Here is a 26,653-nt window from a genome sequence, read left to right on the forward strand (position 1 = left end):
AGCAAAGAATAGTTAGTTCAAAAGTTTTCTGTGGCCAAGAGGGGAAAAACAAAAACAGAGACAAAAATGTTGACCACATGCCATGAGGACATAAACACAATACAAACGCACTGATCTTCAGACCAGATCACCACTCCCTGCATAGGCATGTCAAAATAGAGATGTAGAGATGTATAGTATTTCCTCATACTGTGCATATCATATCATAACTATACATATTGATATTCATCTCATGTATATTCACTTTATACTCACTGTAATACGATGCACTGTCTACATTTGCACGTCTTTTGCAGCATGCAACTATTTGCTGGTTAGATAAAACAAACTACATTTCGTTGTCTCAGTACTTGTCCTCTGCAATGACAATAAAGTTTAATCTAATAAAAAGTAATATGTATCTAATCTAATCTTATTCACCGGGGTGTGTGTTATCAGAGTGACAGCTGTCCTGCTGGTCCTAGCTGAGGCTGCACAGTAAAAGGTTTCACAAAACACAAGTTTCACAAACAACACTGGCGGTACAGCTGTGGGAAGATTGCCTGCCATAAACTGTATAATCATCTCAGAGTGGTTAGTCAACAGCTATGTAGGAAGTATCACTGGACTTGGTAATAACTGCACTTTGAGCCTATGGTACATTATTGTATATTGTAGTTGACAGAGAGAGCCATTCAGAGGTGGAGCATAAAGGATAGGGGAAACTCACAAGACACCACACGACATCACACAGAGGGTCTGAGAGAGGAATCTGGAGACACAAGACAGAAGAATTCTTGAGAGATAGTAGCAAAGTGAGCGACTGATAGAACCTTAGAGTCCGGTGGGAACCAGTACTTGGAGAGTGTACAGGCTTTATCATAACTTGTGTATTTAGGTTAGAGAGGGTAGGACATGTTGTCAGGGAGCAGTGTAGGGTTTGGGGGGATCCTGTGGCTGGTGTCCTGTGCTTTCACACTCAGCTCTGCACAGGATGACATGGCCAATGCTCTGAGACTGATGTCTGAAACACCACTGATTGATGGGTAAGTGGCTGCCACACAGCCTCCTCCTTTTACCAAATGATATGCAATGTTAAAGGCAGTCTAGCGCCAACTTAGTAACTAAGAGCATCCCAAGACAGGGGGGTTAAAACAGTTTGCATTTACTAAGCATTTATTAATGATATGCATGTCTCCTACGTTAACAACAAATGCATTAATAAATGATTTAATGATCTTTTATATAAAGATGATAGTTGCTAGTATAACATTAGTAATCACATTTCATTAACACACAAAGCTGTTTAAGTTGCTGTTCATGTTAGTAAAGGGTGGATCTTATTTTTTCAATTTCCCAAATAAATACAATCATGAACAAACAAAGTTATATCATGATGGATATAAATGATTTGTAGTGTTAGATTAGATGAATTAGAAGAATTAATGAATCAATGGGCTTTTAAAGATGTATCTTTCATGTGTCCTTACTGATTGTATGTTATTATGAAAACAAATCATATAATCTCCTTTCATGACCAGAAAGCTGACAAAAAAAGAACTACACATATGCTCCATTCATTTTTAATTTCCTAAACCACAGCAAAAAGTATGCCCATTTTATTTTATCAACACGTATGTGGTCGCAGTCGCTTATTGTGGCTTGATTGGCTGGATTGTTTACAGCTGTTGAAATGTAAATAGTTAAATAATGAACCATTAATTTCTGACTTCTGGAAATATAATAGAGCCCATAGTTTGTAATGGATTATCACAGACTGTTTTGCTGTATGGACACCAACACTCTAACTCTGTACCCTCTCTAACTCTGTACCCTCTGACCCCACAGCCATAATGACCTTCCCTGGCAGCTGAGGAGTAAATTCAACAACCAGCTCAGTAAAGTGGATCTAAACACCCTCAATACCACACACACCAACATCCCCAAGATCAGGGAGGGACGACTGGCAGCACAGGTACAGTACACACACACACACACACGCACGCACACACGCACGCACGCACGCACGCACGCACGCACGCACGCACGCACACACACACACACACACACACACACACACACACACACACACATACACACACACACACACATACACACACACACACACACACACACACACACACACACACACACACACACACACACACACACGTACACACCAAGTTCAGGCAGAGGCAACTGTCAGCACAGGTTAACAAACACCTACATCTTCAAAATGATCTTCAGCATACACTTTTCCTGTATAAATGACAGATACATTAATAATAATAATAATAATAATAATAATAATAATTTATTAATGATCTCTACCTAACATTGCTTATTGTATTCCTGCAGTTCTGGGCAGCATATGTGCCCTGTGAAACTCAGTATAAAGATGCAGTAAGACAAACTCTGGAGCAGATTGACATAATCCACCGGATGTGCCAGAAATACCCAGAGGCCTTCATGTTCGCTACAAGCAGCCAAGGTGGGAGAGTTAACCCTTTAAATGCCAGTTTTGTTTTGTGGCTTCTCCTGAAAAAAATACTCAAAGAACAGATGCACCGAGTGGTGACTTTAGTCATGCACACACAGAACTATTTGGGAGAGTAATGCCAGGCATAGCTAAGAACAATTCTTTTGTTGAAAGCTTGTTTGACTCAAAAACTTGCTAACTTTACAAACAGGCTAGCCACTTTACAAACAGTCTAGTATAGTCCAACCCTGTCAGGCATACTTCCTGTTGTTTGGTGTAACCTTTAGGTGATTTTGGCATGCAATTCAGATGATGCTGCCAATGAGAGTAACCTTTTACTAAGAGGTCCAGAAATCCCAGATCATGCTTGTAGGCTGTCATGTGAGGCACTAGCCTACAGCAAAAGTAAGGCACTCCCTTGAAACAAACAAATGAAAAATCTGTCTGTTTGTTGTTTTGGGTACATAATGGTCATGACATATTTATTTACCAAAAACTGTATGTACAAAGCACCTCTTTGACTCCTAGAATCAATAAAACATATGGAATCATATGCCGTTGACATCAGGCATTCCAGAAAGTAATAGTCACTTGGATAATTTAAACCGTATGTGCATTGCTGTCTCAGGAGGGGTTGCTTCTGTATCCTTGAAATACAATCATTGTGACTCTTTAAACTTTGAAACTAAATAGGTTAAACTAGTTACTAATAGATCTGATAGGATTAGAGTTTCAAATGGATGTTTCTACTGCAGCCCATTCGTAAGAGAAAGACAAACTGAGTAGAAAGCAGGCAAGGCCAGACAAGAACAGGTATGTATTGTATGTGCAGTCTTAATTGGACAATTGTATAGTGAAATTCTGACAGCATGGCTTGAAAACATTAACCTTAAGCATGACTCAAGGTCTGTACCAGAGTCTGGGGAGGTTGAGCTATGAGTTAGTGTATGTTTGTCTTAACTCTTTTACAAAAAGGTGCGTAACATTTTTGTGTGAAAGCAATGAGAAACGGGTTGCTGAAAATGTGATTGTTGTTAGCTTGTGAACTTCAGTTTCATACAAATGGTGTCAATCAATCGAGAAAGTCTCTAACAGGGAAACACTTTACATGTAGCCTACAGATGTAGGCATCAGATGTATGTAGGTCAAACTGTCTCAATTGTCCCTACCAATGCTTTAAAACGTCTTCATATTCCTTTGTGCACTTGTACCACAGATATCAAAGATGCCTTTACCCAGAATAAGATAGCTAGTCTGATTGGGGTGGAGGGAGGGCACTCCCTGGATAGCAGCTTGGGTACCCTGCGCACCATGTACCAGCTGGGTGTCCGCTACCTCACCCTCACACACAGCTGCAACACACCTTGGTGAGTGGCCTTAGGCTGGAGCTCTGCTCGGCTCAGCCTGCTCTGGGGACTAGGGATCCCAGATGGTATAGGTACTGTCACATTTAATTTTAGATTCCTCATATCACATCATACTGTAGGACACTCTCAAAATGTCAGTACATCAAATACAAATGATACGATTGCAAACAGCTTAAACAGCTTATTCATGGATGAACCAACCCTGTATTCATTGCATTATGTTGTGGGGAATGAAGGGGATTTCTGTGGTCCTGTTATATGATTGCCACCTGTTTCAGCAGTATCCAGTACCAAAATACAGTAGGAGTATAAACAGATGGTCTCACCATGGCAGTGATCTAGTGAAACCTGGAATCCCCCTTCATCCCTCTGACTGATGCCATTAACAGAAATTATAGTGGTAGGAATAACATATTTCTTCTTCCCTCCAGGGCTGATAATTGGCTAGTGGATACTGGATCAGAGCCAGTGGAGCATGATGGCCTTTCTGAGTTTGGCAAGGTCGATATGACATTAACAAACACACACAGCACGCCCACACACATACGCATGCACACACACTCGCAGGCACGCACACACACACACACACACACACACACACACACACACACACACACACAAGAAATATCCATTCATCTCAAAAGTCAACTCCAGGAGACTTAACCACTGTCGGCTTTTAGCTGCAGCTGGTACCACTTCTGCTTTAATTGAATGGGGAAGTAAGTGTGTCCAAACCTTTGACTGGTACTGTATTCTGTAGAGGTAATTGAGGAAGAAACATGAACTTACAATCAAAAGATCATTTGTTTGTCTCCAGGGAAGAGAATAGTTTTAACAATGTATCAATATAAATCCAAGTGGCTCTGCAAACATTGCAGCATGTTAGTGCTCCTCAAGCTTTCCTGTGCCAGTTTGTCTATTGAACATCCCATATCCACAACAGCAACGCTAAATAACTCACTAGCTTGGACAAAAGTGAATTTGTAATGTAATTTGTAATGTATTTTAATGGGAGGACAGGCAGATTTACAAACAAAGCTGGGGGGAGAGAGAGAGAGAGAGAGAGAGAGAGAGAGAGAGAGAGAGAGAGAGAGAGAGAGAGAGAGAGAGAGAGAGAGAGAAAAAGGTGGAATATGCATCATTATAGAGAAGGGAGGGCAGACAGGATCATTTGCAAGCAAGAAGTTAAAAAGAGATAAGCTAAGGTAAAATCAACTGTTGTAAAACTATGTAGAATTGCACAAAATAGGCTTACAAAAGTCCTTGTTTTCTTTGGAGCGGGCCCCATTTCTGCATTCCTCACCCCCATTAATTCTACAGAAGAATATTAGTTCACTGCAGAACAGGGAGGACACACACTCAAACTGGGTCAGAGATAGAGCTGAGTTGCACAAGAGTTCTACTATCCCACAACTCCTGAAATGCTACTCCAAACATGTCATAGCCAATTGTAGTCTATTGTCTTCTTGTATTTGTTTGTTAGTTTTTTTCTTCATGTTGCTCTAATGACAACAGGTGTTGTGGATAAGAGCTGACACTTGTTTGTATCCTAACCAGGATATAAAACATATAGTCCATTACATCAGTACAGAGACACTGTAAATTGGTAATCTGTTGTTGATGACGATGATGATGATGATGATGATGGTGCTTGACCCCGACAGCAACTGATCGCTGAGATGAACCGCATTGGGATGATGATTGACTTGGCCCACGTATCTGAGAAAGTGATGAACCAGGTTCTGGACCTATCCAAAGCCCCGGTCATCTTCAGCCACTCTTCTGCCTACGCTGTGTGCAAACACAAGAGGAACGTGCCTGATGATGTCCTGATGAGAGTGGTGAGTGGGGAGAGGGAGGAGGGAAGAAGAGGGAATACACTATAGTTGGCAGAGGGATAGAGAGGGAACAGCAATGGTAACCCAGCTAGAAACAGATCCCTTCTAATCTGGTTGAATGAGAGATGCAACATGTTTGCATAGTCTACTAGTTAATCATTTTGTGTTACTATCTAAAATCTAAATTGCACAATTACATAGCCACAAAATAGCAGTGTGTCTTCTGGCAGAGATAACAAGCCGTAAAGGCAATTCACTTGCCAGCCTTTAGCATGAGATTTAGAGGGGTACATTTTTGCTATCTAAAATTATATTAAAATTAAGTTAAGAAACTTAGCTGCTCTTGCTAATAGAAACCTTACCAACAAAAAAAACACATAAACTATGAAGTTCATTGCACCATGTGCTAGAGAGCAATTGTAACATTTCACAAGCTGCCAATATAAAACAGTTTAGGTCAGGAGGTTCCAATTATAAAAGGCCATATAAACAACAGAAAAAGGAACAACCTGTTACTGTTTAACACCAATAAAAGATACATTTTAAAAAATCTGTTCTGACACAGGCAGCAGGGTCATCATGCAGTATATTTGCAAGCATCTGTTTCCTGTTTCTCAACAGAAAGATAAAAAAGGCATTGTGATGGTGAACTTTTACAATGACTACGTCACCTGCAGCAAAACAGCTACGTTCTCCCAAGTTGCAGGTGGGTAGTAGTTCAATGGTCATGGTCATTACTTTCTACTCTTCATCAGCAATCCCCTCACTTCACTCAACACATGCACACACACTCACAACACATTCAATGTGATTCATCTCACATATTGATTGTTATATTAATCTGTTTTCATTTTCAATCTAGATCACTTTGACCATATAAAGAGTGTGGCTGGCCCCACTATCATTGGTTTTGGTGGGGATTATGATGGAGTCGGCAGGTGAGATGAATGATCTAACCTTGGGTCTGTCATAATCAGCTACAGTCAAAACATCACAAAGATTGAGTGGGCAAAGTGCATTACCTTCTTCTTCTTCTTTCGTGTAACGTTAGAGGTCTTATTATACAATGATTTACTTTTTTTTCCCCCCCCCGATAGAGACAGTAGAGATTTGACAGGAAGGATGGGTGAGAGAGAAGGAATGACATGCAGGATATGTCCGCCGGCCGGAATCAAACCAGGAACCCTTTGGTTACATGGTCGACGCTTAACCCGCTACGCCACCTAAGCTCCCCATACAATGATTTACTTATTACTAAGTAAAACGTTGTAAGGCCCAATCCCAATTCACCCCTACGGCTCCGTTTTCACCCCTACAGCTCGGTTTTGCGCGTTCACGTGTTGGGTAGGGGTGTCCCAATTCTTGTTTTCATTTAGGGTAGGGCTGAGAGCCATAGGACCAGGGTTCGAGTTATAAGCTGATCTCTGTGGGGGTCTCCAAAATAACAGTGCGAAATGTTCTCATGCACGCGCGAATCATGCCCACACAGCGATGGGACTTACAAGTTTTAATTAGCTATAGGCAGTAGCGGATTAAGGTGGTCAGTGGCCCTAGGCTACTCCTTTGTGTGAGGACCCCCCGCCCCCATACACAAGCCTCCCCCCTCCCCAAAATATACAACTCACGAGCACCCTGCACACACACCACTCATAATGCTTTACCATAAAACACTTAAACACTTTAATAACACAATAACACAACAGTGTTAATAATGCAAAGAATAAAAAAAAAAGTTCAGTGCATTCAGTTCTGTCTCTATTGCTCTCCTCTCCCGTTGTCTCTCTGTTACTGTCCTGTTGTCCGTCTCTCTGTTGCTCCCCTCAGCTCTAAATGACAGAAATGAATTAGCTAATTAGTTGGCATGTAAACATATAGTTAGGGTTGGGTACAGTTTGGGTTTTATTCGATACCGGTGACAAATCGATACTTTAAAAACGGTACCGGTACCGAAACATCATCCTCATCCTCATCCTCCTCCTCAAATACCAACATATCCTGACGCTACAGCTGCAGGCTACTCATTTCACCACATCAACAGCCCCACATGAAACAACAGCTATAAAAGCGATAGTCACACATGTATCTCGGCCAATAATTGTGTTATCTTTGCTATACAGAAGGAGCGAAAAATACATGTACACTAGGTTAGTAAAAAGTAAAAGCCACCTTACCTTTACGGAGACAAGATAGACCTGTTTGGTCTGTTTTCAGTAGGCTGCGGTCGCGGTCCTGGAACCCATGATGCTGACGTCCGATGTCCTTTCTTTATCCAAGATTGGATGAACGGGAGAGGGTCAAAAAATTGCCTTTTTTGGGGCGGCATGGTAGCTACTGTATGTATATACTCCTGTATAGCTAATGAATGAATGTTTGCTTCTCAATAATAGGCTAGGTGCACGATCTCACTACTTCCTGAAAGGCAACTGGTATATGAACATATCCTGTCTCACTCTATTGGTTTAATTGATTAATCAGCTGTGCACTGTGTGTTCCAACGGTTTACCGCACAGCTGATTAATCAACCTTTTGCTATTGCACAATATTCTACTGCGCCCCATGGTGTCTTGGTGGTGAAGTGCAGGCAGTCAAAGGCCTACTGTCATTCACAGGAGATTAATGGTGCGCGTAGCTCTTTTGGAAAACGTGTTTATTTTACAATATTTATAATATAAATTAAATAATATTCATTACATTGACATTTTGATCAAATAATAGTTGTGGTAATGTATTATTAGCGACCCCCACAGATTTTTGATTTTACTGCCTTCATGGGAGCTCAGAGAGTCTCAGACCATCTCTATGGGAGCTCAGCTCCCATTGGCTCCCACATAACTCGAACCCTGCATAGGACTATTCACGGCTCCATTTGGAGATTTTTCATGACCAGACTACGTTTGGAGCCATGGCCCTACCTTCCAGGATGCCTTGCGAATCATCTACAGAAATCTGATTTCGTTCTAGGCAATGCAGAAGACACTCACAAATGTAATTACTTTTTCTTTGTTAAGAAAGATTTGAAAAATTATGATAGGCTAACCATCTTATTATCTTAGTTTAATGTCATTTCAATGCATTCTAGACCTTTTCTTAAAGTCAACATAACCCAAAAATCGCTATTATGCCGATGTGTGTGACTACGCTTACGTAAGTCCCAACATAGAAATACACCGTTTAGGGGCGCTTAGGTGGCGTGTAACCGTGTAACCATGTAACCGCAGGGTCCTCGGTTCGAATCCGGCCGGGGACATATCCTGCAAGTCATCCCTCCTCTCTCTCACCCATCCTTCCTGTCTAATTCTCCACTGTATCTATCAATAAAAATGAAAAATATGAGTGGGACTGCCCCACTCAGAAAAAATTACTTAAAAAAAAAGAAGAAATACACCGTTCCAAGTGAGCTTCAGTCAAGTTTAAGATCCGATTTGGTGCTCAGCAGTAGAGGAAAATATAATAGCAAAACTATTACCTGGGCACTTCCATTAGACTAGCCAAAGCAAGACACCAGAGCACTCATATCTGATTAGCTGATTGTATGAGGGCCCCGACATACAGAGCACCGCTATTCTGTCATGAACTGGCCTGATAATGAAGCATTGTTCTTTTTTATTTTATGACTTGTTTGATCAACGGATAGGATGAAACTTAAGTTGTAATTGAATCACGAGCGTCGATGCTTACTGATGACTTATCAGGGTCTTGACTATTTCTGTACTGTCTCTCAGGGTACCAGAGGGTCTGGAGGACGTTTCTAAGTACCCTGTCCTGGTAGCAGAGCTGCTGAGGAGAAACTGGACAGACGCAGATGTGAAGGCTGCTCTAGGAGAAAACCTGCTCAGGGTGTTTGGAGACGTGGAACTGGTGAGGACTGATGCATTACCCAGTAACCACTGCAGCCTCACACACTGACCAGTAACCACTACAGCCTCACACACTGACCAGTAACCTCTACAGCCTCACACACTGACCAGTAACCTCTACAGCCTCACATGGTGGTCAGTAACCACTACAGCCTCACATGGTGGTCAGTAACCACTACAGCCTCACATGGTGGTCAGTAACCACTACAGCCTCACACGGTGGTCAGTAACCACTACAGCCTCACATGGTGGTCAGTAACCACTACAGCCTCACATGGTGGTCAGTAACCACTACAGCCTCACATGGTGGTCAGTAACCACTACAGCCTCACATGGTGGTCAGTAACCACTACAGCCTCACACACTGACCACTACAGCCTCACATGGTGGTCAGTAACCACTACAGCCTCACATGGTGGTCAGTAACCACTACAGCCTCACATGGTGGTCAGTAACCACTACAGCCTCACATGGTGGTCAGTAACCTCTACAGCCTCACACACTGACCAGTAACCACTACAGCCTCACATGGTGGTCAGTAACCACTACAGCCTCACATGGTGGTCAGTAACCACTACAGCCTCACATGGTGGTCAGTAACCACTACAGCATCACATGGTGGTCAGTAACCACTACAGCCTCACATGGTGGTCAGTAACCACTACAGCTGACCTACTGCATCCTTACTATTGGCTCTTGGTTAAGTGCCTGATCGGATCTCCTCCTGTCTTCTAGGAACGAGACCGTCAGATTGGTACCAGTCCAGATGACCTGCCTATCCCTATTGAGGAAGTGAAGAACACCTGCAGGACCAACTATGGCTACCCCGAAACAGAGAGCGCTGGCAGTGTTGTCTCCTTCAGCCACCTAGCTCTGGCTCTGACACTGACTCTCAGCACTCTCTGCAGCATGCTGTCTTGGTCTCCGTAATGCCACTCTGGATAGACAAGGACCGGTGGTGATGGAATCAAGAACCCAGACCCTCCGCACTCCTGAAGATCTGAGATGAGTGGATAGATAAAAGGCAATTGGGGATACACATGCAAATATACCAATATATTGAAGGCTATCGAGCCGGGACTATAAATAGAACATTCTTCACACTTATTGATTGACACACATACTATACATCCAATTTTTGGCCCACAATTCAATGAAGCAGGTAAGGGAGACGGGCAGTAGCGAAATTGAACTAATTACAATAAACAACATGGTTTAGCTACAGACGCATGAATAAGGTGGAGTATGTTGAAATGTATCCCTTACTGCATACATTTGAATAAACAGATGGCTCTAACTAGTATGTAGTAGTAGGCTATAAGCTTTCGGACACTTCCAGGGTTTCCCGTCGAAGTATTAGAATGAACCAAGCGGAATCTCTGTTCTGCATAATGTATTTCTATCTGAAACCCCCCCCCCGCCATAATGTATTTCCAACTGGCCCTGCTGAACACGATACTTCTGCCTGTTATTCTGCTTCCTTCCTTCCTGCTTTTTCAACCCTCAAGTCCTGGAACATTTAACACTATAAAACCATGTTTCCTATATACAAAGCAAACTCAAAGCCAGGCTGGGATTGTGTGTTTAACAACAACAAAAAAACGGAAGTTATATAAGCCCATCTGTTTCTATCTGTTTGTATAAGATTGAAAATGTCATACAAACAGAGACACAATGAAAGATGGTGTTTGATGATCATTCTGTATGTGATGATTCTGTCACTGATGCCTTGCACCAGACCATTCTTATTTGTATTCACATGTAATAATAATAATATATATAATTCTCATACTTTGAGAACCACACAACCCACATCCATTTCATAAACACAAAAGGTACATTTGTGTGCTTTCAATGTAACAATAGCACCATCAAGTGATGAGGGAGAGTAGACGATGAAAGGTTCAGGGCAGTTAAAAGCATGTCAGTGATCTCTGCATGCAGGGGTTTCCAACAACACAGAGCAAATGCATTTTAAAGGCTCAGTCCAGTGGCTTTTAATATTCGGAAGGCAGTTGAAAGTAGCGTCACTGAGGTTGAAAAAAGCTATCAATAAAAAGTTAGCTCAGTGCTCAAGTTAGCTTAGTGCTAAGTTTGGATTTTCAGAGAGAGAGAGGTGGTAACACTATAACCATTTTAGTCATGTATAAGCATTTATAAACCATTAATAAATAATGAACTCACTATTACAAATGATTATTATTAGAACAGAAAAGGGTGTAAATGTTGAATTATTAAATATATAATAATCATAATCATAATAATTATTATAATTATTATATTTGTTTTGTTTTTTGCGGCACTGATGGAAATGAGGGATCAGAGGAGGACCAAGTGTGTGTGTGTGTGTGTGTGTGTGTGTGTGTGTGTGTGTGATACAGTACAAAACATCTTACCATCTAGCGCAGTTATGTACAAGCATGCCAGAGTGTTACCAGAGTGGTTTGGTTTTGCCAATGATGTTTTTTCCAACATCCCAAATACACCTGATGTTATCTTTGTTGACACCAGCCACAAGGAGGTGCTGATTATAGAAGTAGGCTGCCCCTTTGACCTGTACATGGACCAGACTTTCCAGGACAAGTATATCAAATACCAACCACTACTTGGTACGATAACCAGCTTTGGGTACAAGTGCAAATTCAGCATACTTGTATTTGGAAGTCTGGGCCATGTATATAAATGCACCATGAGGGGTCTGAGAATTGCTGCAATGACTAAAAGAAAGGCCAAACAGGTTGCCAAATTTTGCTCTGTCTCAGCTATTATTGGCAGCTTGGCCGTGTGGAGAAGGAGGTGTTATGTGTATCCTTAAGTGTTCAGTGCTGCTTAGCCCCGAAATATTTGATTCCCTGTTTGTATAATATAATTTGTGGAACCAAATAAAGTATTCAAATGTGTGTGTGTGTGTGTGTGTGTGTGTGTGTGTGTGTGTGTGTGTGTGTGTGTGTGTGTGTGTGTGTGTGTGTGTGTGTGTGTGTGTACATGAGAGAGACAAAGACAATGTTTCTGATGAAGAGTCATGATCCTTTAACTAAATGTAACAGTAATTAATTGTACGTGTAACATGGAAAAAGTTAGACCATGGTTGTCATAATTACTGTCAAACAGATAAATTGCCTACTTCGGTCAAATGGATTGACTATTTAGCAATTATGTTTCCAAAATGTTATAGTTTTTTTGTGAGCATTTGTCAATGTGATCTATGAGTTTTGATTTACTTAAGAAGAAAAAAAGAAGAAAACAAGAAGGTTAATCAATTCCTGATTCCTGTTGTTGTAAGTTGTCAAAAAATTAAATGACTTGTTGTCAAAGTTTGTTATACTAAGGACTGTTATAAAGGCTCCTATATGAATTTATTAAGGCCCCATATCCTGCATGTTCGTACATGTTATAATGTAACTGTCTCTCCCACTGGTTTAAGTGAATTTTGGTGTATCACTGTCAATATCATCATCAATATCACTGTCAAGGAAAAGCCTACACTTCAGCTTCGTCTTTGTGACACTATCACATGCATGTAAGATAGGTCTAGGTTTACGAAAGTTAACTTGTAAACTGTTACCAGCAGTACCACATTTGTACAATAAATGTCCCACTACTCCAGGAGACAAGAGGCAAACACAGACAGTTTTCATAGCGGTCATGCTACAATGTGAGAATACTGTGGCATGACCATCAAAGGTCACAAAGTTCTATCAATTATTTCAATAACCTGGCCCAATACAAATTCCTCCCCCCATCTCTCTCTCATCTGTTTTATCTAGGTATTACAGATTTATGCAGAGTATGATTATTTAATGCATTGTGTGAAGATCTATCCTGCAAGATGTAACCTCATTGAGCTCTATACACATTCACACACGTCACAGATTGTGAATCATACAGTATGTCTACTGCAAAGATAAGAGCCTATATGAATGAATGAATGAATGAATGAATGGTCTTTATTGTCATTGCTACAGTACAGGTACCAAACAACGAAATTTAGGAGGGGTGGCTCCCCTATAGAATCACCTCATAATTTTCAACAATCTAGGGCATGTGTTTATCCACATACATCCACATTTGTTTTACCTGTTTTCCACCCTGTTTTCAAGTGCCTGCACAGTTTACCTCCTTACATGTCCACTTGGATAGTGGAACCCCTAAAGTATTATTCAGTATATCAACCATCACCACACTAGTGTGACAATGGGAGAAAATACACATCCCATATCACATAACATTTTGAGTATCTTGTTTCCTTGAGTAGGCTTGTCTTACAACAGGTGTCGTCCTTCTAACGCAACTCCTGTCGTCCATCTGTCATAAAACACTGCTGAGTAGTGACATCCACTGCCCAGAAACAGAGCTGCACACTCACAGTATAGTTTAATGGGAAAATAAATCATGATATTTATGAAGATATCTATCTAAGCATCTGTCACATAGACTAAATTGAACTTGACACTAATATTCATGACACCTCTCTGGGCACCATGGGAAAGGGTGGCCTCTACAGCTCCTCACTGACTATGACCTTTGGTGTAGCGTGGCTTTTATTACGGCAACAGACAATCAGACTTTTCTCTTTCAAGAAAGATTTTCGGACTTTTATTCTGAAACTTTTTTTTCCCGGACTTTTATTCTGAAGCTTTTCTTTTCGGACTTTTATTCAGAAACCTTTTTTTCAGACTTTTATTCTGAAACTTTTTTTTTCTGACTTTTATTTTGAAACTTTTTTTCTCACTTGCCATCACTAAAGCAAGTCACACCCTCAGCTGATCACCTCTGCAGGTACTCATCCATGTTAGTTGTAAATGTCTTTAGTGAGCCACACATACTTCAGCGCCTGTACTAATGATGGTGGTAGAAACTCTGCCCCTCTGATAATCTCTCCTGCCACAGGAATTTAGAATGATCTTTGTGTTGTCACTACTTAGGAAAGATTATGGTATATTTCGCCACACAGTAATGTCTGATCTGGTTTGTTATCATATAATGTGTGTTATCAGTGTATCTGTTAGAGATGGTGAATATGCAGCAGCAATGTAAGATATAGCCTCTTCAGCCTCATAAGAAGATATGACTATATACATGAATAAATGTTTGACTTCTCAGGGTGTTCAAATTATTATAAATCAGATGCTCTCAGCATACTGTACTTTCATTATTAGCTAGTTATCATTGTAATGTATACATATTTTACGAGTGAATTTGTGGATGTTCAGACAATTTAATTCATCTGGACTGATCAAATTAATAATCAGTCTAGTACAGGTCCCAGAGCTTTCTGTTGGTGAGGTTAGAGGTTAGTAGATGGCCTTGGCAAAAGACTCTAAAGATAAAACAACTATGCCCCCTAGTGGCAGAAGAAGGACTCCCAGTAATACATGGAAAACGTTCCATTACAATTACCAATTGTGGGATTTCTATAATCATCAAACTGAACAAAGGGGATCTGTGCTGTCTTTTAATTTAAAATCCGTACCAATGTTAAAACACAATTGTCCATAATTACTTGCTCTTTCACACTCCCTAATCAATACAAATGATCATGTTAGAAAATAATTAAAGAAGTTATTATTGCAATAAAGAATGGCAATGAAATAAACCCAATTATTTTTTATTAGCCTACATTCTGGTGATTATCATTATCATCCAGAGCATTTGAACAGGCTGGATATAACTTCGGAGCCTGTTCTCTTCATCCTGGTGAAGAGGGACGTTTTACTGCTCTTCTCTGTTGGAGGAGAGGAGTCATCTTTCCCTTTGAAGGATGAGAAAGGAGGATGGTATCATCCACTGCATTTGAACAGGCTGGATATAACTTCGGAGCCTCTTCTCTTCATCCTGGTGAAGAGGGACGTTTTACTGCTCTTCTCTGTTCGAGGAGAGGAGTCATCTTTCCCTTTGAAGGAAGAGAAAGGAGGATGGTATAGGTGTGCAGCTTTTTTTTCTTTTCTTTTTTTTTAAACATCAATTCAGTTGAATGTGCAACATTCTTGACAGAGCAGTGGTTTACTTACCTGTAGAGGATACAGGCCTGGAAGAGCTTTGAGGTTTGCTCTTCATCGATTTCGGAGGACTGCCGTCTATTTTCTTGGAGCCCTGAATGTTGAGAAAAGGTGCAAATGGAAATGCCATACCTGTTGCAGCTTATCAATCCCAATAAAGCAATGCAATTATACAAACTAAAATATTACACATATGAATATAAATGTGTAATTCTGTATCAATTAGTTAAAGACAAGGCAGTGTTATCAATTAACATTTTGAAAGATATACATTCAGTATGTGTAATATACCTTCCAGCGAGAGAATAGATTTCCCTTCTTTCCTTTCTTGGCTGCCTGTGCTGTACCACACGCACCAAGAAGCTCAGGCGTCTCATCAGGGACAGAGGAGGAGTGGGGTGAGAGCTCTTGAGTTTGGACACAGAGTTTGGACACAGCTTTCCCACAACCAGAGGGCAGTCTGACCTGGAAGACGCCGACCAAAGGCCTGTGGTCTGAGGTCGTCATCTCTGTACAACTCTTGTACTTGATGACCTTGATGTCACCTGCCTGTCTGCTCCTGTACAGTATTCTGTCCTAGAATACACAGAGACAGATGTACAGTAGGTTAAGACTCCTACATCAACAATGTTTCTTGCCCAAAGCCATGAGGGATGACGATGAATGGGTTTCTTACTGTGTAGGAAGGAGTTCTCTGCTTGGAGGAGGTGTCGTACACGTCACAACCGGTGTCAAACTTGTATGTGGGGCGGAAGTGAATCGGTGCCTCCTGGAAGCCTTTAAAGATAGTGCCTAGAGCAAAAATAGATCATAGAAGACTTCCTTTTGTGTACACAATACACAATGCCGGTCGAGAGAGGACACTGGCGTTTCGCCGCTTCTCTGCACGAAATCTAGATATACTTGCCGTATACAGAGTACATTGTCCTACAAAGACACTTAGATTTAGATTTAGTCATCTAAAAATTAATTAGACCCCTATACTTTCTTTTATTTATTTATTTATTTTTATTTTACTACTCTTTTCAGTTTGTAAAGCGTCTTTGAGTGTCTAGAAAAGCGCTATATAAGTCTAATGTATTATTATTATTATTATTATTATTATTATTAGAATGCATTTTAAGTTATCATTCTCCATCTAATATCTTGAACCTTAAAACACATTTGGGTCCTTTTCGAGTGTTAGCATGTTGCAAGTTGTAGCTGTAGTGTAGCTGTATATAAACATACCATCCTTCATCTCCTGAGAGAGTTGGTCGTGCTGGAGCAGTGCAGACATGTCTGGGCCTTCAGTCTTGTCCAGAATGTTCATCACCCCTACACGGTCTTCACTGAGGCGGAAATTGAAGTCCCCGAACCAGAAGACCTCATCAAAGTGGGTGGTCACATCAGCTGAGAGACATAGAACACAGTCGGACATTAACACTGATGTTTCCACGCAAATACCTTGTTGTTAAAGGTTGTTCAGAGAACAAACAGAGCAGTCCCCCTGACTTAATTAGCCATGGACTATGACATTGCAGTAAGAGGAATACATTAGCACTCCCTTTCCCTGTAAAGAAACACCAGAACACAGTTTAGTCTGTTTATTTATTTTGTGTTGTTTCAATATTAAGAATGGAAAATTATGTTTATTTATTTATTTTGTGTTGTTTCAATATTAAGAATGGAAAATGATTAGTACTGTGGATACTGTAATTTATGTATTAATTCATGGATTATATAATTTAAGTATTATTGTTCTCACTTGGAAGTGAGGGATAGGGGTAGGACAGGATAAGCTGAGGCTTCATCCTACTCCCTTTCCAACAGTGATACCTGTACTTTTCCTTATTATTATTTTTTATTTTTTAACCATTGTTCGAAATAAAGATTCATTCATTCATTCAGTCTGGTCTACTTACAGGCTGTGGAGAGGTCAGAGTGTGTGTCAGGGAGGCATTTGGGAAAAGCAAGTGTTTTAATGATCTTCTTGTAGTCCCGGATCCTCTTAGACACTTGGGATTTTCCGGCTGGAACACATGGACATAAAAACAAAAAAAAGCTCAACAATGCTACAATGCTACATCATCTACAGACAAATCACTTAATCAGTACAATCATACTTAGGGCAGCACTCATCATGGCTGGATGACACATACTGGCTCCAGAACAGCTTCTTTCACAGCTTCTTTCAGCACCCCACCCCCACACCCCATGGGGTAAACTGACTATCAGTACCCCCCCCCCCCCCCCCCCCCTCCACACACACACACACACACACACACACACACACACACACACACACACTGCGGACAACCATTTTAGCCTTGAGACTACTGCTGGTTGCACCACACACCTGGTCAATGTGAACACTCAATTACCCTTTGCACTACTGTTGTTTACAAATACTACCATTGCACATACCATTTTTTGTTGTTGCACAGTGCACATACTCTTTTTGATATAGCCTTATACACCATACTGTACATAGCTACCATAACTGTATATAGCTTACTACTATCCTCTCCTGTATATACCTCTAACTACCGTACTGTACCTATCACTATGACTATCATGTTTTATCTATTAGATGCAAATTTCGGTCGCATTTTGTTGTCTGGTACTTGTACTCTGCAATGACAGTAAAGTTGAATCTAATCTATAAAAAAAAAAAGGAATGGGCTTTCTGTTCCCTGTTTAGAATCCCATGCCATGCAATGGCATCTCTTCCTGAGCAGAACTGCATTTCCCAGAGGCCTCTCTTACAGGTAAAATGGGAGGCGATGAAGAGGAACGAAGTCCCGAAGAAATTGAGAGCAATCCCCAGAGCCCCTTTGGTCTTGATCAGAGGGACGACCCGCGTAGTGACTGTGGCATGCTCCGCATCTGCCAGGGACACACACACACTTATGAGGTTAATTTTGTTGGTTATGAATCAAAGAATGAATTCTGAGTTTAAGACGATTTAATTAAACAAAGCACAGGTATACAAGATATGAGAGCTGGATTCTGGTCTGGCTGGTCAGCTGGGCTGGGGTGAAATAAGAGAGCGATCTGCCCCTGTGCTCCCACCTTTATGTCCTTTCGTATGCAAATATCTACCACAGTGATCCTATCACAGTCACTACATAGATGCCTGAGGTGTGAAAAGTAGGAGACCCCAATATGATGTCACCTGGCCTTAAGTCAGGGGGCAGGTCACAGATCACAAGAGCCATTTTATAACATTCCTTCATAGCATACATACAGGCCCATACCATATACAATCCATGCATGTGTGTGTGTTTAAGTAGAAATATACTACACACACACACACACACACGCACATACACACACACATGCAAACACACATGCAGACGCACATTCACGCACACACATTCACACACACACACACACACACACACGCACACACACACACACACACACACACACACACACGCAGACGCACACACACATACATACACACACACACACACACACACACACACAGTCAGACTATGACACTAAACAAATGTGCATTGTAGCTTGATAAACGTGTATGCACAGTAGTAGCTAGACAGATCATGTTATATAACATCTGCAATGTCAATGACACTCAATGAAACATTCTATCTGACACAACATTCTCTGGACCGGACCTGTGCATAACCAGGCGATGTCCCTCTTGATGAACACGGTGAGGTACAGAACTCCGTGGGCGGCGGCGTGGAGCAGCTTGTAGCACGACCCCAGAACCTCCTGGAGACGGGCCTCCCACTGCCGCCTGTGACACACACACACACACACACACACACAAGCAAACACACACACAAACACACACACACAAGCAAACACACACACACACACACATACACACACGCCCACACACGGACACACACAAACACACACACAAACACACACACACATACACACACACACACATACGGAGACGCACACACACGCACATACACACACACACACATGCAGACGCACACACACACGCAGACGCACACACGCACATATACACACACACACACATGCAAACACACATGCAGACACACATACACGCCTGGGTTTCCGTTAACCGGCAATTACCGGTCTTTGTCCGGTAAAATTTGGTGAAGTCCGACAAATGGAAAAGTCGTCGGACATATTGTCCGGTGAAAATAATTCCCTTTGAATACAATTCGCTAAAGCTGGCTGGGTGCGTTCGTAAACACGCTCTGGAAATCCGATCAGCACTCGCGGAACGCCTCTCGTCCAATCGAACGACTCGGTCGCTCTGTGACATCGAAGCCAGCGTGCGCTCCGGCGCTCTCAGAGCGTGTTTACGAACGCACCCCTAGAAGTTTCCAGCCAGCTAGCTGAAGCTGCTACACACACCAGAGCCATGGCGACCGAACGGCAAGTTAAACAACATACTATAAAAGTGACATTGTTTTACTCATTACTCATACGTTTGTTGTCATTCGGCGGTGCTAATAGTCGCTTTCTTTTTTAATTTATTTAATTTATTTTATTTTAGCAGTTTCCCCGAAAGTTAAGTGTTTGTTTTTATATCACTATTTGCACTTCTGGTTAGATGCTAAACTGCATTTTGTTGTCTGGTACTTGTACTCTGCAATGACAATAAAGTTGAATCTCACCTAATCTAATCTAATCTAAAATAATCTAAGATAATCCCATCACTATTACTCCCTATTTTCATCAGTGTTTCAATCCTTGAATCTGTGATGGAAATCAAGCAAAGCCACTTCAAGTCTGACTTCCATGGTACCTGGGAACGCGTTGTCGGAGAGAAACGCCCTCTGTACAAAGGACCTACTGACCAAAATCCCTGTTCCCCGTAGCCTACATGCTTGCACTGTTACTGTTCAATAAAATGTTATACATCTAGACATTGTGGTATTTCTTTATATACGTATCCCAGACTGCCTATCAATTGTTTCTCAATAAACAGTTATGTTCTTCCCATTGTCATACTTCCGAGCTAAACGAAATGCCTTCCCAACCAGCGAGACTTATAGAAATGACGTTGTTTTATTGATTTTAAAAAAAAAAGGGTAAAACTGTAAAGAGAAAATAGAAAACTCACATTAATCCCAAACAATTTAACAAACTTCAGTTAACGTAATGTGGAGTCCGTTCATTGATCGATGCTGTCTGTTCAGTTCCCAGTGAGGCGCCCGTTCAGCGCTGGACCCGTTCAGCGCTGGATTTGACGCATGGCATAGCGCGCATGCGTCAAATCATGTTATATTATTATATATTATATAGCTCGCATCTAATCGTATCGGATGAGAAATAGACATTAAATGGCATATATAGGCCGCTACACAACAGTAATCACCGCGACAAACAGCTATATTAGATTTGGAGAAGAAAAAAAATATGATTTAGATTTTTTTTTTTTTTATTATATTTTAATATGATGACCGGAATATATCACGTTTGTCCGGTAAATCGAATTCTTCCCGGACACGATGTCCGACGGCAAATTTTTCTAACGGAAACCCTGATACACGCACACGCATTCACGCACACACACACACACACACACATGCAAACACACGCAGACACACATACACACATGCACATAAACACCTCAGTTTTCACAACACTTAACCTCATTGTTATGACGTTATAACTCATTAACATAATCATGCCGTCTCATACACACCTGTTTGGACATCCCTCCTGGACTCCAATGATGTACAAGTCTTGATGCTCAGACTCAAACAAAAGATCCTCTAGGTTGTTTGGTCCCTGAAAATGACACATGATTTACTGTTGGTTTGGTAAATGGACCTCTCATGTCTACCTAGTGCCAAAACTGTGGGACGAGTAGCCGAGTCCAATTTTGCTCGAATAATAAATAAAGAAGAAAATGTACAATACTAATAAGCGCTGCTTGCTACTGCAAGCACACTTAATAACACGCTGACCCTTCACCTTCTCTCCCTGCATGTTCCACGTGGTGATGTAGACGCCCAGCCTCCCCTCTGGGAAGTAGCGGTCCAGCACGTCCGCCCCCAGCAGCGCACCACCGTCCCCCTGCACACTGCGATGGGGGAAGTATAGAGCAGATTTGCATGACCTGTCTAGCCATACACTCAGTGAAGCTGTTTACCAACTTCAAATACTCATCAATTAATCCAAGGTGGTTGACAACTTTTATTAAGGCCTACTCCTGTTTAAGACAATAATAATAATAATAATAATAATAATAATAATAATAATAATAATACATTAGAATTAGACTTTTCTAGACACTCAAAGACGCTTTACAAACTGAAAAGATCGAGTAGTAAAAATAAAAATAAACAAAAAATAAATGTGATGTTTATGTTCCCTCTCAGAAGGTAAACAGCGATTCTCATATGGATTCTCATATGGATCAGTGCTTTATGAATGAATGGTCTTTATTGTCATTGCTACAGTACAGGTACCAAACAACGAAATTTCGGACCAAACAACGAAATTTAGGACCAAACAACGAAATGTATCTACAAACTCCAATTCATGACTGTGAATTCTGGTGAACATATTGGATGACTGAGTTTATGTGTAACCAAATGACTTACCTCACTGTCTCTGTGCCATCACCTGGTATAACAATGCTCGTCAGATAGCTTGTAGATAACATCTTCCCTTGAGGTAGATATCTTGGAGATGTCATCTTCTCTTCATGAAATGTTATTTGTTACTAACGTGATCCCAGGTTTCACCTGTATAGTCTACCAATGCTCTTATGCCGTCATCCGTCTATGACATCACAAAGGCGCAAGACCGTTTTGACGTCACCATGGTCCGTGAACCTCAGGATAACTCGATATGTCATTTGTAAACACAAAACGAAATAACCAATAAAACGCCCGTTTATAAGCTTCCAGCTAGTAGTTGATGGCGATTAAGCCGGTTTTTCATGTTTTTATTTATTTATTTATTACATTTATATAAATATATCAAATGAAAATACAATTAAACGGTATGGAACAGCATGAAAACGTCACATTTTCAGGATGAAGTGTGTTTTTGTCCTGTCCTGTCCGGTTATTAAAATGGGATGAAAAGATTCAGCGAGGCAGATCGGGTCGGAGAGGGGGGGGTGTAGAGTTGGAGTTGTTGAGAGATGTGACACTTAACGTGACACTTAATGCTGCGGCCAAAAAATAGCAAGGTTTACAGTTGCACATAATAACAGTGTAGTATTTTTTCTTCTGATTCCTTCATTTTATAAGAAATGTCGAGCATGCGAAGAGGACCATACCATTTCTCAAGACAGAGGGGTACACTAAGTGGTGAAAAGGTCTCCAAGTTCTTCCTTTTTTATAGATTATGAAAATAGTTGAGGAAATTATTTTAGCAGGACAGGCTGTTTCTTAATTACTTTTGCATGTGGCTTTCATTCATGCTCTGTAACCCAAGAAGAAACTTTATTTCTATGACGTTTTTTTTTCTTTTTAATAAGCGACTTCTTAACTTGTGAGTTTCCTAGACTAGAACTTTACATTTGAAATGAGTACTATTAGTAACGGTTAGTTAGGATCTATGAGAGCTCATTATTTCAGACACTACCCCATCCCTTCATCCAAGTGAATTAGGAGCACTATCATTGCTAAAGGAAAATCCAGGCTTATTTTTGTTAACTCTCGTGAGATTTATCAGAATAAGCCTGGATTTTCCTTTAGCGATGTTGATGGAACGCCCCCCTGGAGGAAGAACAACACAGACATCTCCCTCATACATCAACATGGATTTTAATATCATTTAGTTTCAGATGAACATTCCACATTTTATACAAAATCATTAGAAAAACGTCATGACAACCTCTGAACCCCGTCCTTCTTCAGCGGCTCCCGCCGGCGAATTTGCGAAACCTAGGATGGTATGGGGAAGGCAGGGCAATACCGCTACCTGAGTGGCCAACCAAACTAGAACCCAGAGTTAAAGCTAACCCCGAGTTTGCTTTTTTTTAACGGTTAAATCCATCTGCATGGCGTGATAAGACGATTAGTATTGAGAAATAATCAAGATAATATTCAAATTATCAAGCGTTGTGATGATTTAGAGTAGGACTCTCAAGCACACCTTCTTTCTGATTATTTTCATCTGTATATCTGACGAGACTATTGACAACCAGGTGCCACCTGAACATACACAGTACCATGTCAGAACACCATGCATGTTTCTCTCAGTACGGATGAGACGCCAGTCTGATTGGTTACGTAGATTAAAATAGTGATATTGTTGTTAAATCAACCAATGACTGCAGGCCTCAGAGAGAAGGGGGGGGGGGGGGCGTGTCCACTGAGCCTCTATCTGATTGGATAAAGTGAGCGAGGAGGAAGCTAATGCTAACATATGCTAATGTACATGCCCAGCATTCACAGTCGGTAGCTCAGCCGCTCCCCCCTCAGCCTGATGTCAGAAGCAGAAGAAAGAACATTCTCTCAGAAACAACATCAGAACACGACTGATGGAACACACCAGCATTCTCACAGGGAGGACAGAGAGAGAGAGAGAGAGAGAGAGAGAGAGAGAGAGAGAGAGAGAGTGTGTGTGTGTGTGTGTGTAGGGGGGGCAGAAGGGACAGACAGTCTCTCTCTCTCTCTCTCTCTCTGTAATGTAGACATTACACTGTATTAGACTGTAACAGCATTAGTATGCATTGAGAGAGAGTGAGAGGGAGAGCGAGGAGGATGTCGAGGAACCCGGTGTTGCTGTGTGTGTGTGTGTGTGTGTGTGTGTGTGTGTGTGAAACTGCTAAGAGACTGGCTCCCTCTAGAGTCAAGTATCAATACACATGTGGGTCCGTAGATTACAGAAATGTTGTGGGAATATAGCACTATTCTTTGATACTGTAGTGTAGGTACTGAACTTGTGCCTGGAGTCAACTCAAATGCAAGGGCTCTGCTTTTAAGACTAGAAGTTTACCCACTAGGTTCATAAGACAAATGTTCTACCGGAATCTGTATACCATAATTGTATGGCCCTCATCTATAACAGGTATAGTTATTATACAAGTCACAACACAAGAATAAAGAAAAGAGTGCATAAAATACATACACACGGCTCTGGAAAAAATTAAGAGACCACTGCAAAATGATACATTTCTTTTGTTTTACTTTCTATTTATGTGTTTGACTAAAATTATTAAAACGTTTTATTTTTTTTATTCTATAAACTACTGTTTTATTCTATAAACTACTACTGAATAATGCAAAGAAAACAAGTTCATATTACTTTTTAACACAACACAATACAACACAGAGCCCTTGTTTTAACTTAGGAAGAATTCAGAAATCAATATTTGGTGGAATAACCCTGATTTTCAGTTTTCATGCGTCTTGGTATGCTCTCCACCAGTCTTTTACATTGCTGTTGGGTGACTTTATGCCACTCCTGGCGCTAAAAATAAAAATCGATTGATGGCTTGGGATCATCCATCTTCCTGTTGATCACATTCCAGAGGTTTTCAATGGGGTTCACAGTTTGGAGATTGGGCTGGCCATCTGGATCCACCAAACAAAAAACAACAAGTTTAGAACACCACAGCGGAAATCGTCCAGCTCCGACTGACAAATCAGTTAGGATTTCAGAACACTAGATAGAACCTAGAACACTCTCCATTAGACTCATGATGACAATGAGGATACTCTGTACAAGTACAAGAGTGATTGGAATAAACATGGGGCAACGGCCTTACTGTAGAACTACACATATAGGACAGTGACCTCACCGTGGGAATGAATTAACTGGATGAGGTTAGGCAAAATACAACTGGACTTGAAAAGCCAGCTAAATGACAGCACCACACCTATTGATTTGAAAGCTGCTTATAGAGGCCAAAGAGTGGATTATGTCCTAATAAATGGATAGTACAGTATAGTGGAAGTGGAGACATTGTACATGCAGTAAATGGCATTGATTCCACAACATGTTGGAACCATTCCTTTGAGATTCTGGTCCATGATGACATGATTGCATCACACAATTCAGATTTTTCAGGTGCACTTTCAAGCTGTGAATCTCCTGCTCTACCACATCCCAAAGGTGTTCTATTGGGTTCAGATCCTTTTACTGGAGAGGCCACTGAAGAACACTTCAGTTTATTGTCCATGAAACCAGTTTGAGATGGCTTTTGCTGACATGACATGGTGCATTATCATGCTGGAAGTAGCCATTAAAAGATGGGTAAATCATGGCCATGAAGGGAAGCACATAGTTAGCAACAATACTCAAATAGGCGGTGGCATTCAAGTGTGCCAAGAAAACATTCCCCACACCATTACACCACCTGAATGAATGAGAAGGTGTACTTTTTTTCCTAATAAAGAGTATGTATATATATATATACACACACATCTATTTATTTATTATGTTTTCTTTTTTCGAGTTCCTCCACCTCGTCTTCATCATGCCGTACCCCCCCCCCCCCCCCCACGCTGTACTCCACTGGCTCGCTAAACGACATGAGGATACACACCAGCTTCTCCATACAGAGGTATGCAGTATCTTCTACCATGAAGTACCCATCAGGAGAGTACTTTGCGTAAATTGAGGACTGTTTCAGGATAAAACTCTTGTGTACGGATCCATGGTCGCCAACAAAGGTGTGTATGAACTTGCCATCGCTTTCAAAGACGGCGGCCTGCAGCTGGACAGAGGTGAACCCAGCAGTGGTGCTTTTGCATGCCCAGAAGCACACTCAGGGCCTCTCTGGAAATCCAAAAGTCTTTCATCAGGTCTTGACTTAAGTCATAATAGGTTTGCAGCAGTGGGATCAATGTGATGGCATTTCAACGTTGTTGAAAATCAATGACACACTCGCTAGTCAACTAACACAGCTTGTTTTGTGAGCCTGCTAACAATGTAAAGTAGTACATTTTTCTGCTTGCAATATTTTGGCTTGAATTTCATGATTTTCAACAACGTTGACATTTATTAAACCTTTTCAGATTTAAAGTCTGAACATTTGGATTGGTTGCTCACTTCCCCCTTTCACCAGCTGCCGTCACAATGTGTTAATAAATGTAATGAATGTAGACAACTCCCATCTGAGAAAGCAACAGTGTCTTCTGTTTTTTTGTTGCTTCCTTTGGGTTTGCAAGTGATTCGGCACCAGAGAACAAGAAGGGAAAACCAGCAGACACTGTGTCTTATGAAGAGG

The 26,653-nt window shown here is 41.1% G+C and overlaps 1 protein-coding gene across 1 annotated transcript; it reads left to right on the plus strand.

The window, feature by feature from the left end:
- Positions 1–978: 978 nt before the first annotated feature.
- On the plus strand, positions 979–10,450 carry dpep1 (dipeptidase 1; the record flags this gene model as incomplete). The annotated part of the gene is made up of 10 exons (XM_080529057.1): positions 979–1,025; positions 1,828–1,954; positions 2,338–2,470; positions 3,675–3,825; positions 4,257–4,326; positions 5,490–5,666; positions 6,285–6,369; positions 6,526–6,601; positions 9,386–9,521; positions 10,256–10,450. The coding sequence occupies 10 exons, from the start codon at positions 979–981 to the stop codon at positions 10,448–10,450; spliced, it is 1,197 nt and encodes a 398-aa protein (XP_080385183.1).
- Positions 10,451–26,653: the final 16,203 nt, after the last annotated feature.

Source organism: Nansenia antarctica, assembly GCF_963989245.1.
Source record: "Nansenia antarctica genome assembly, chromosome: 4".
NCBI lineage: Eukaryota > Metazoa > Chordata > Actinopteri > Argentiniformes > Microstomatidae > Nansenia > Nansenia antarctica.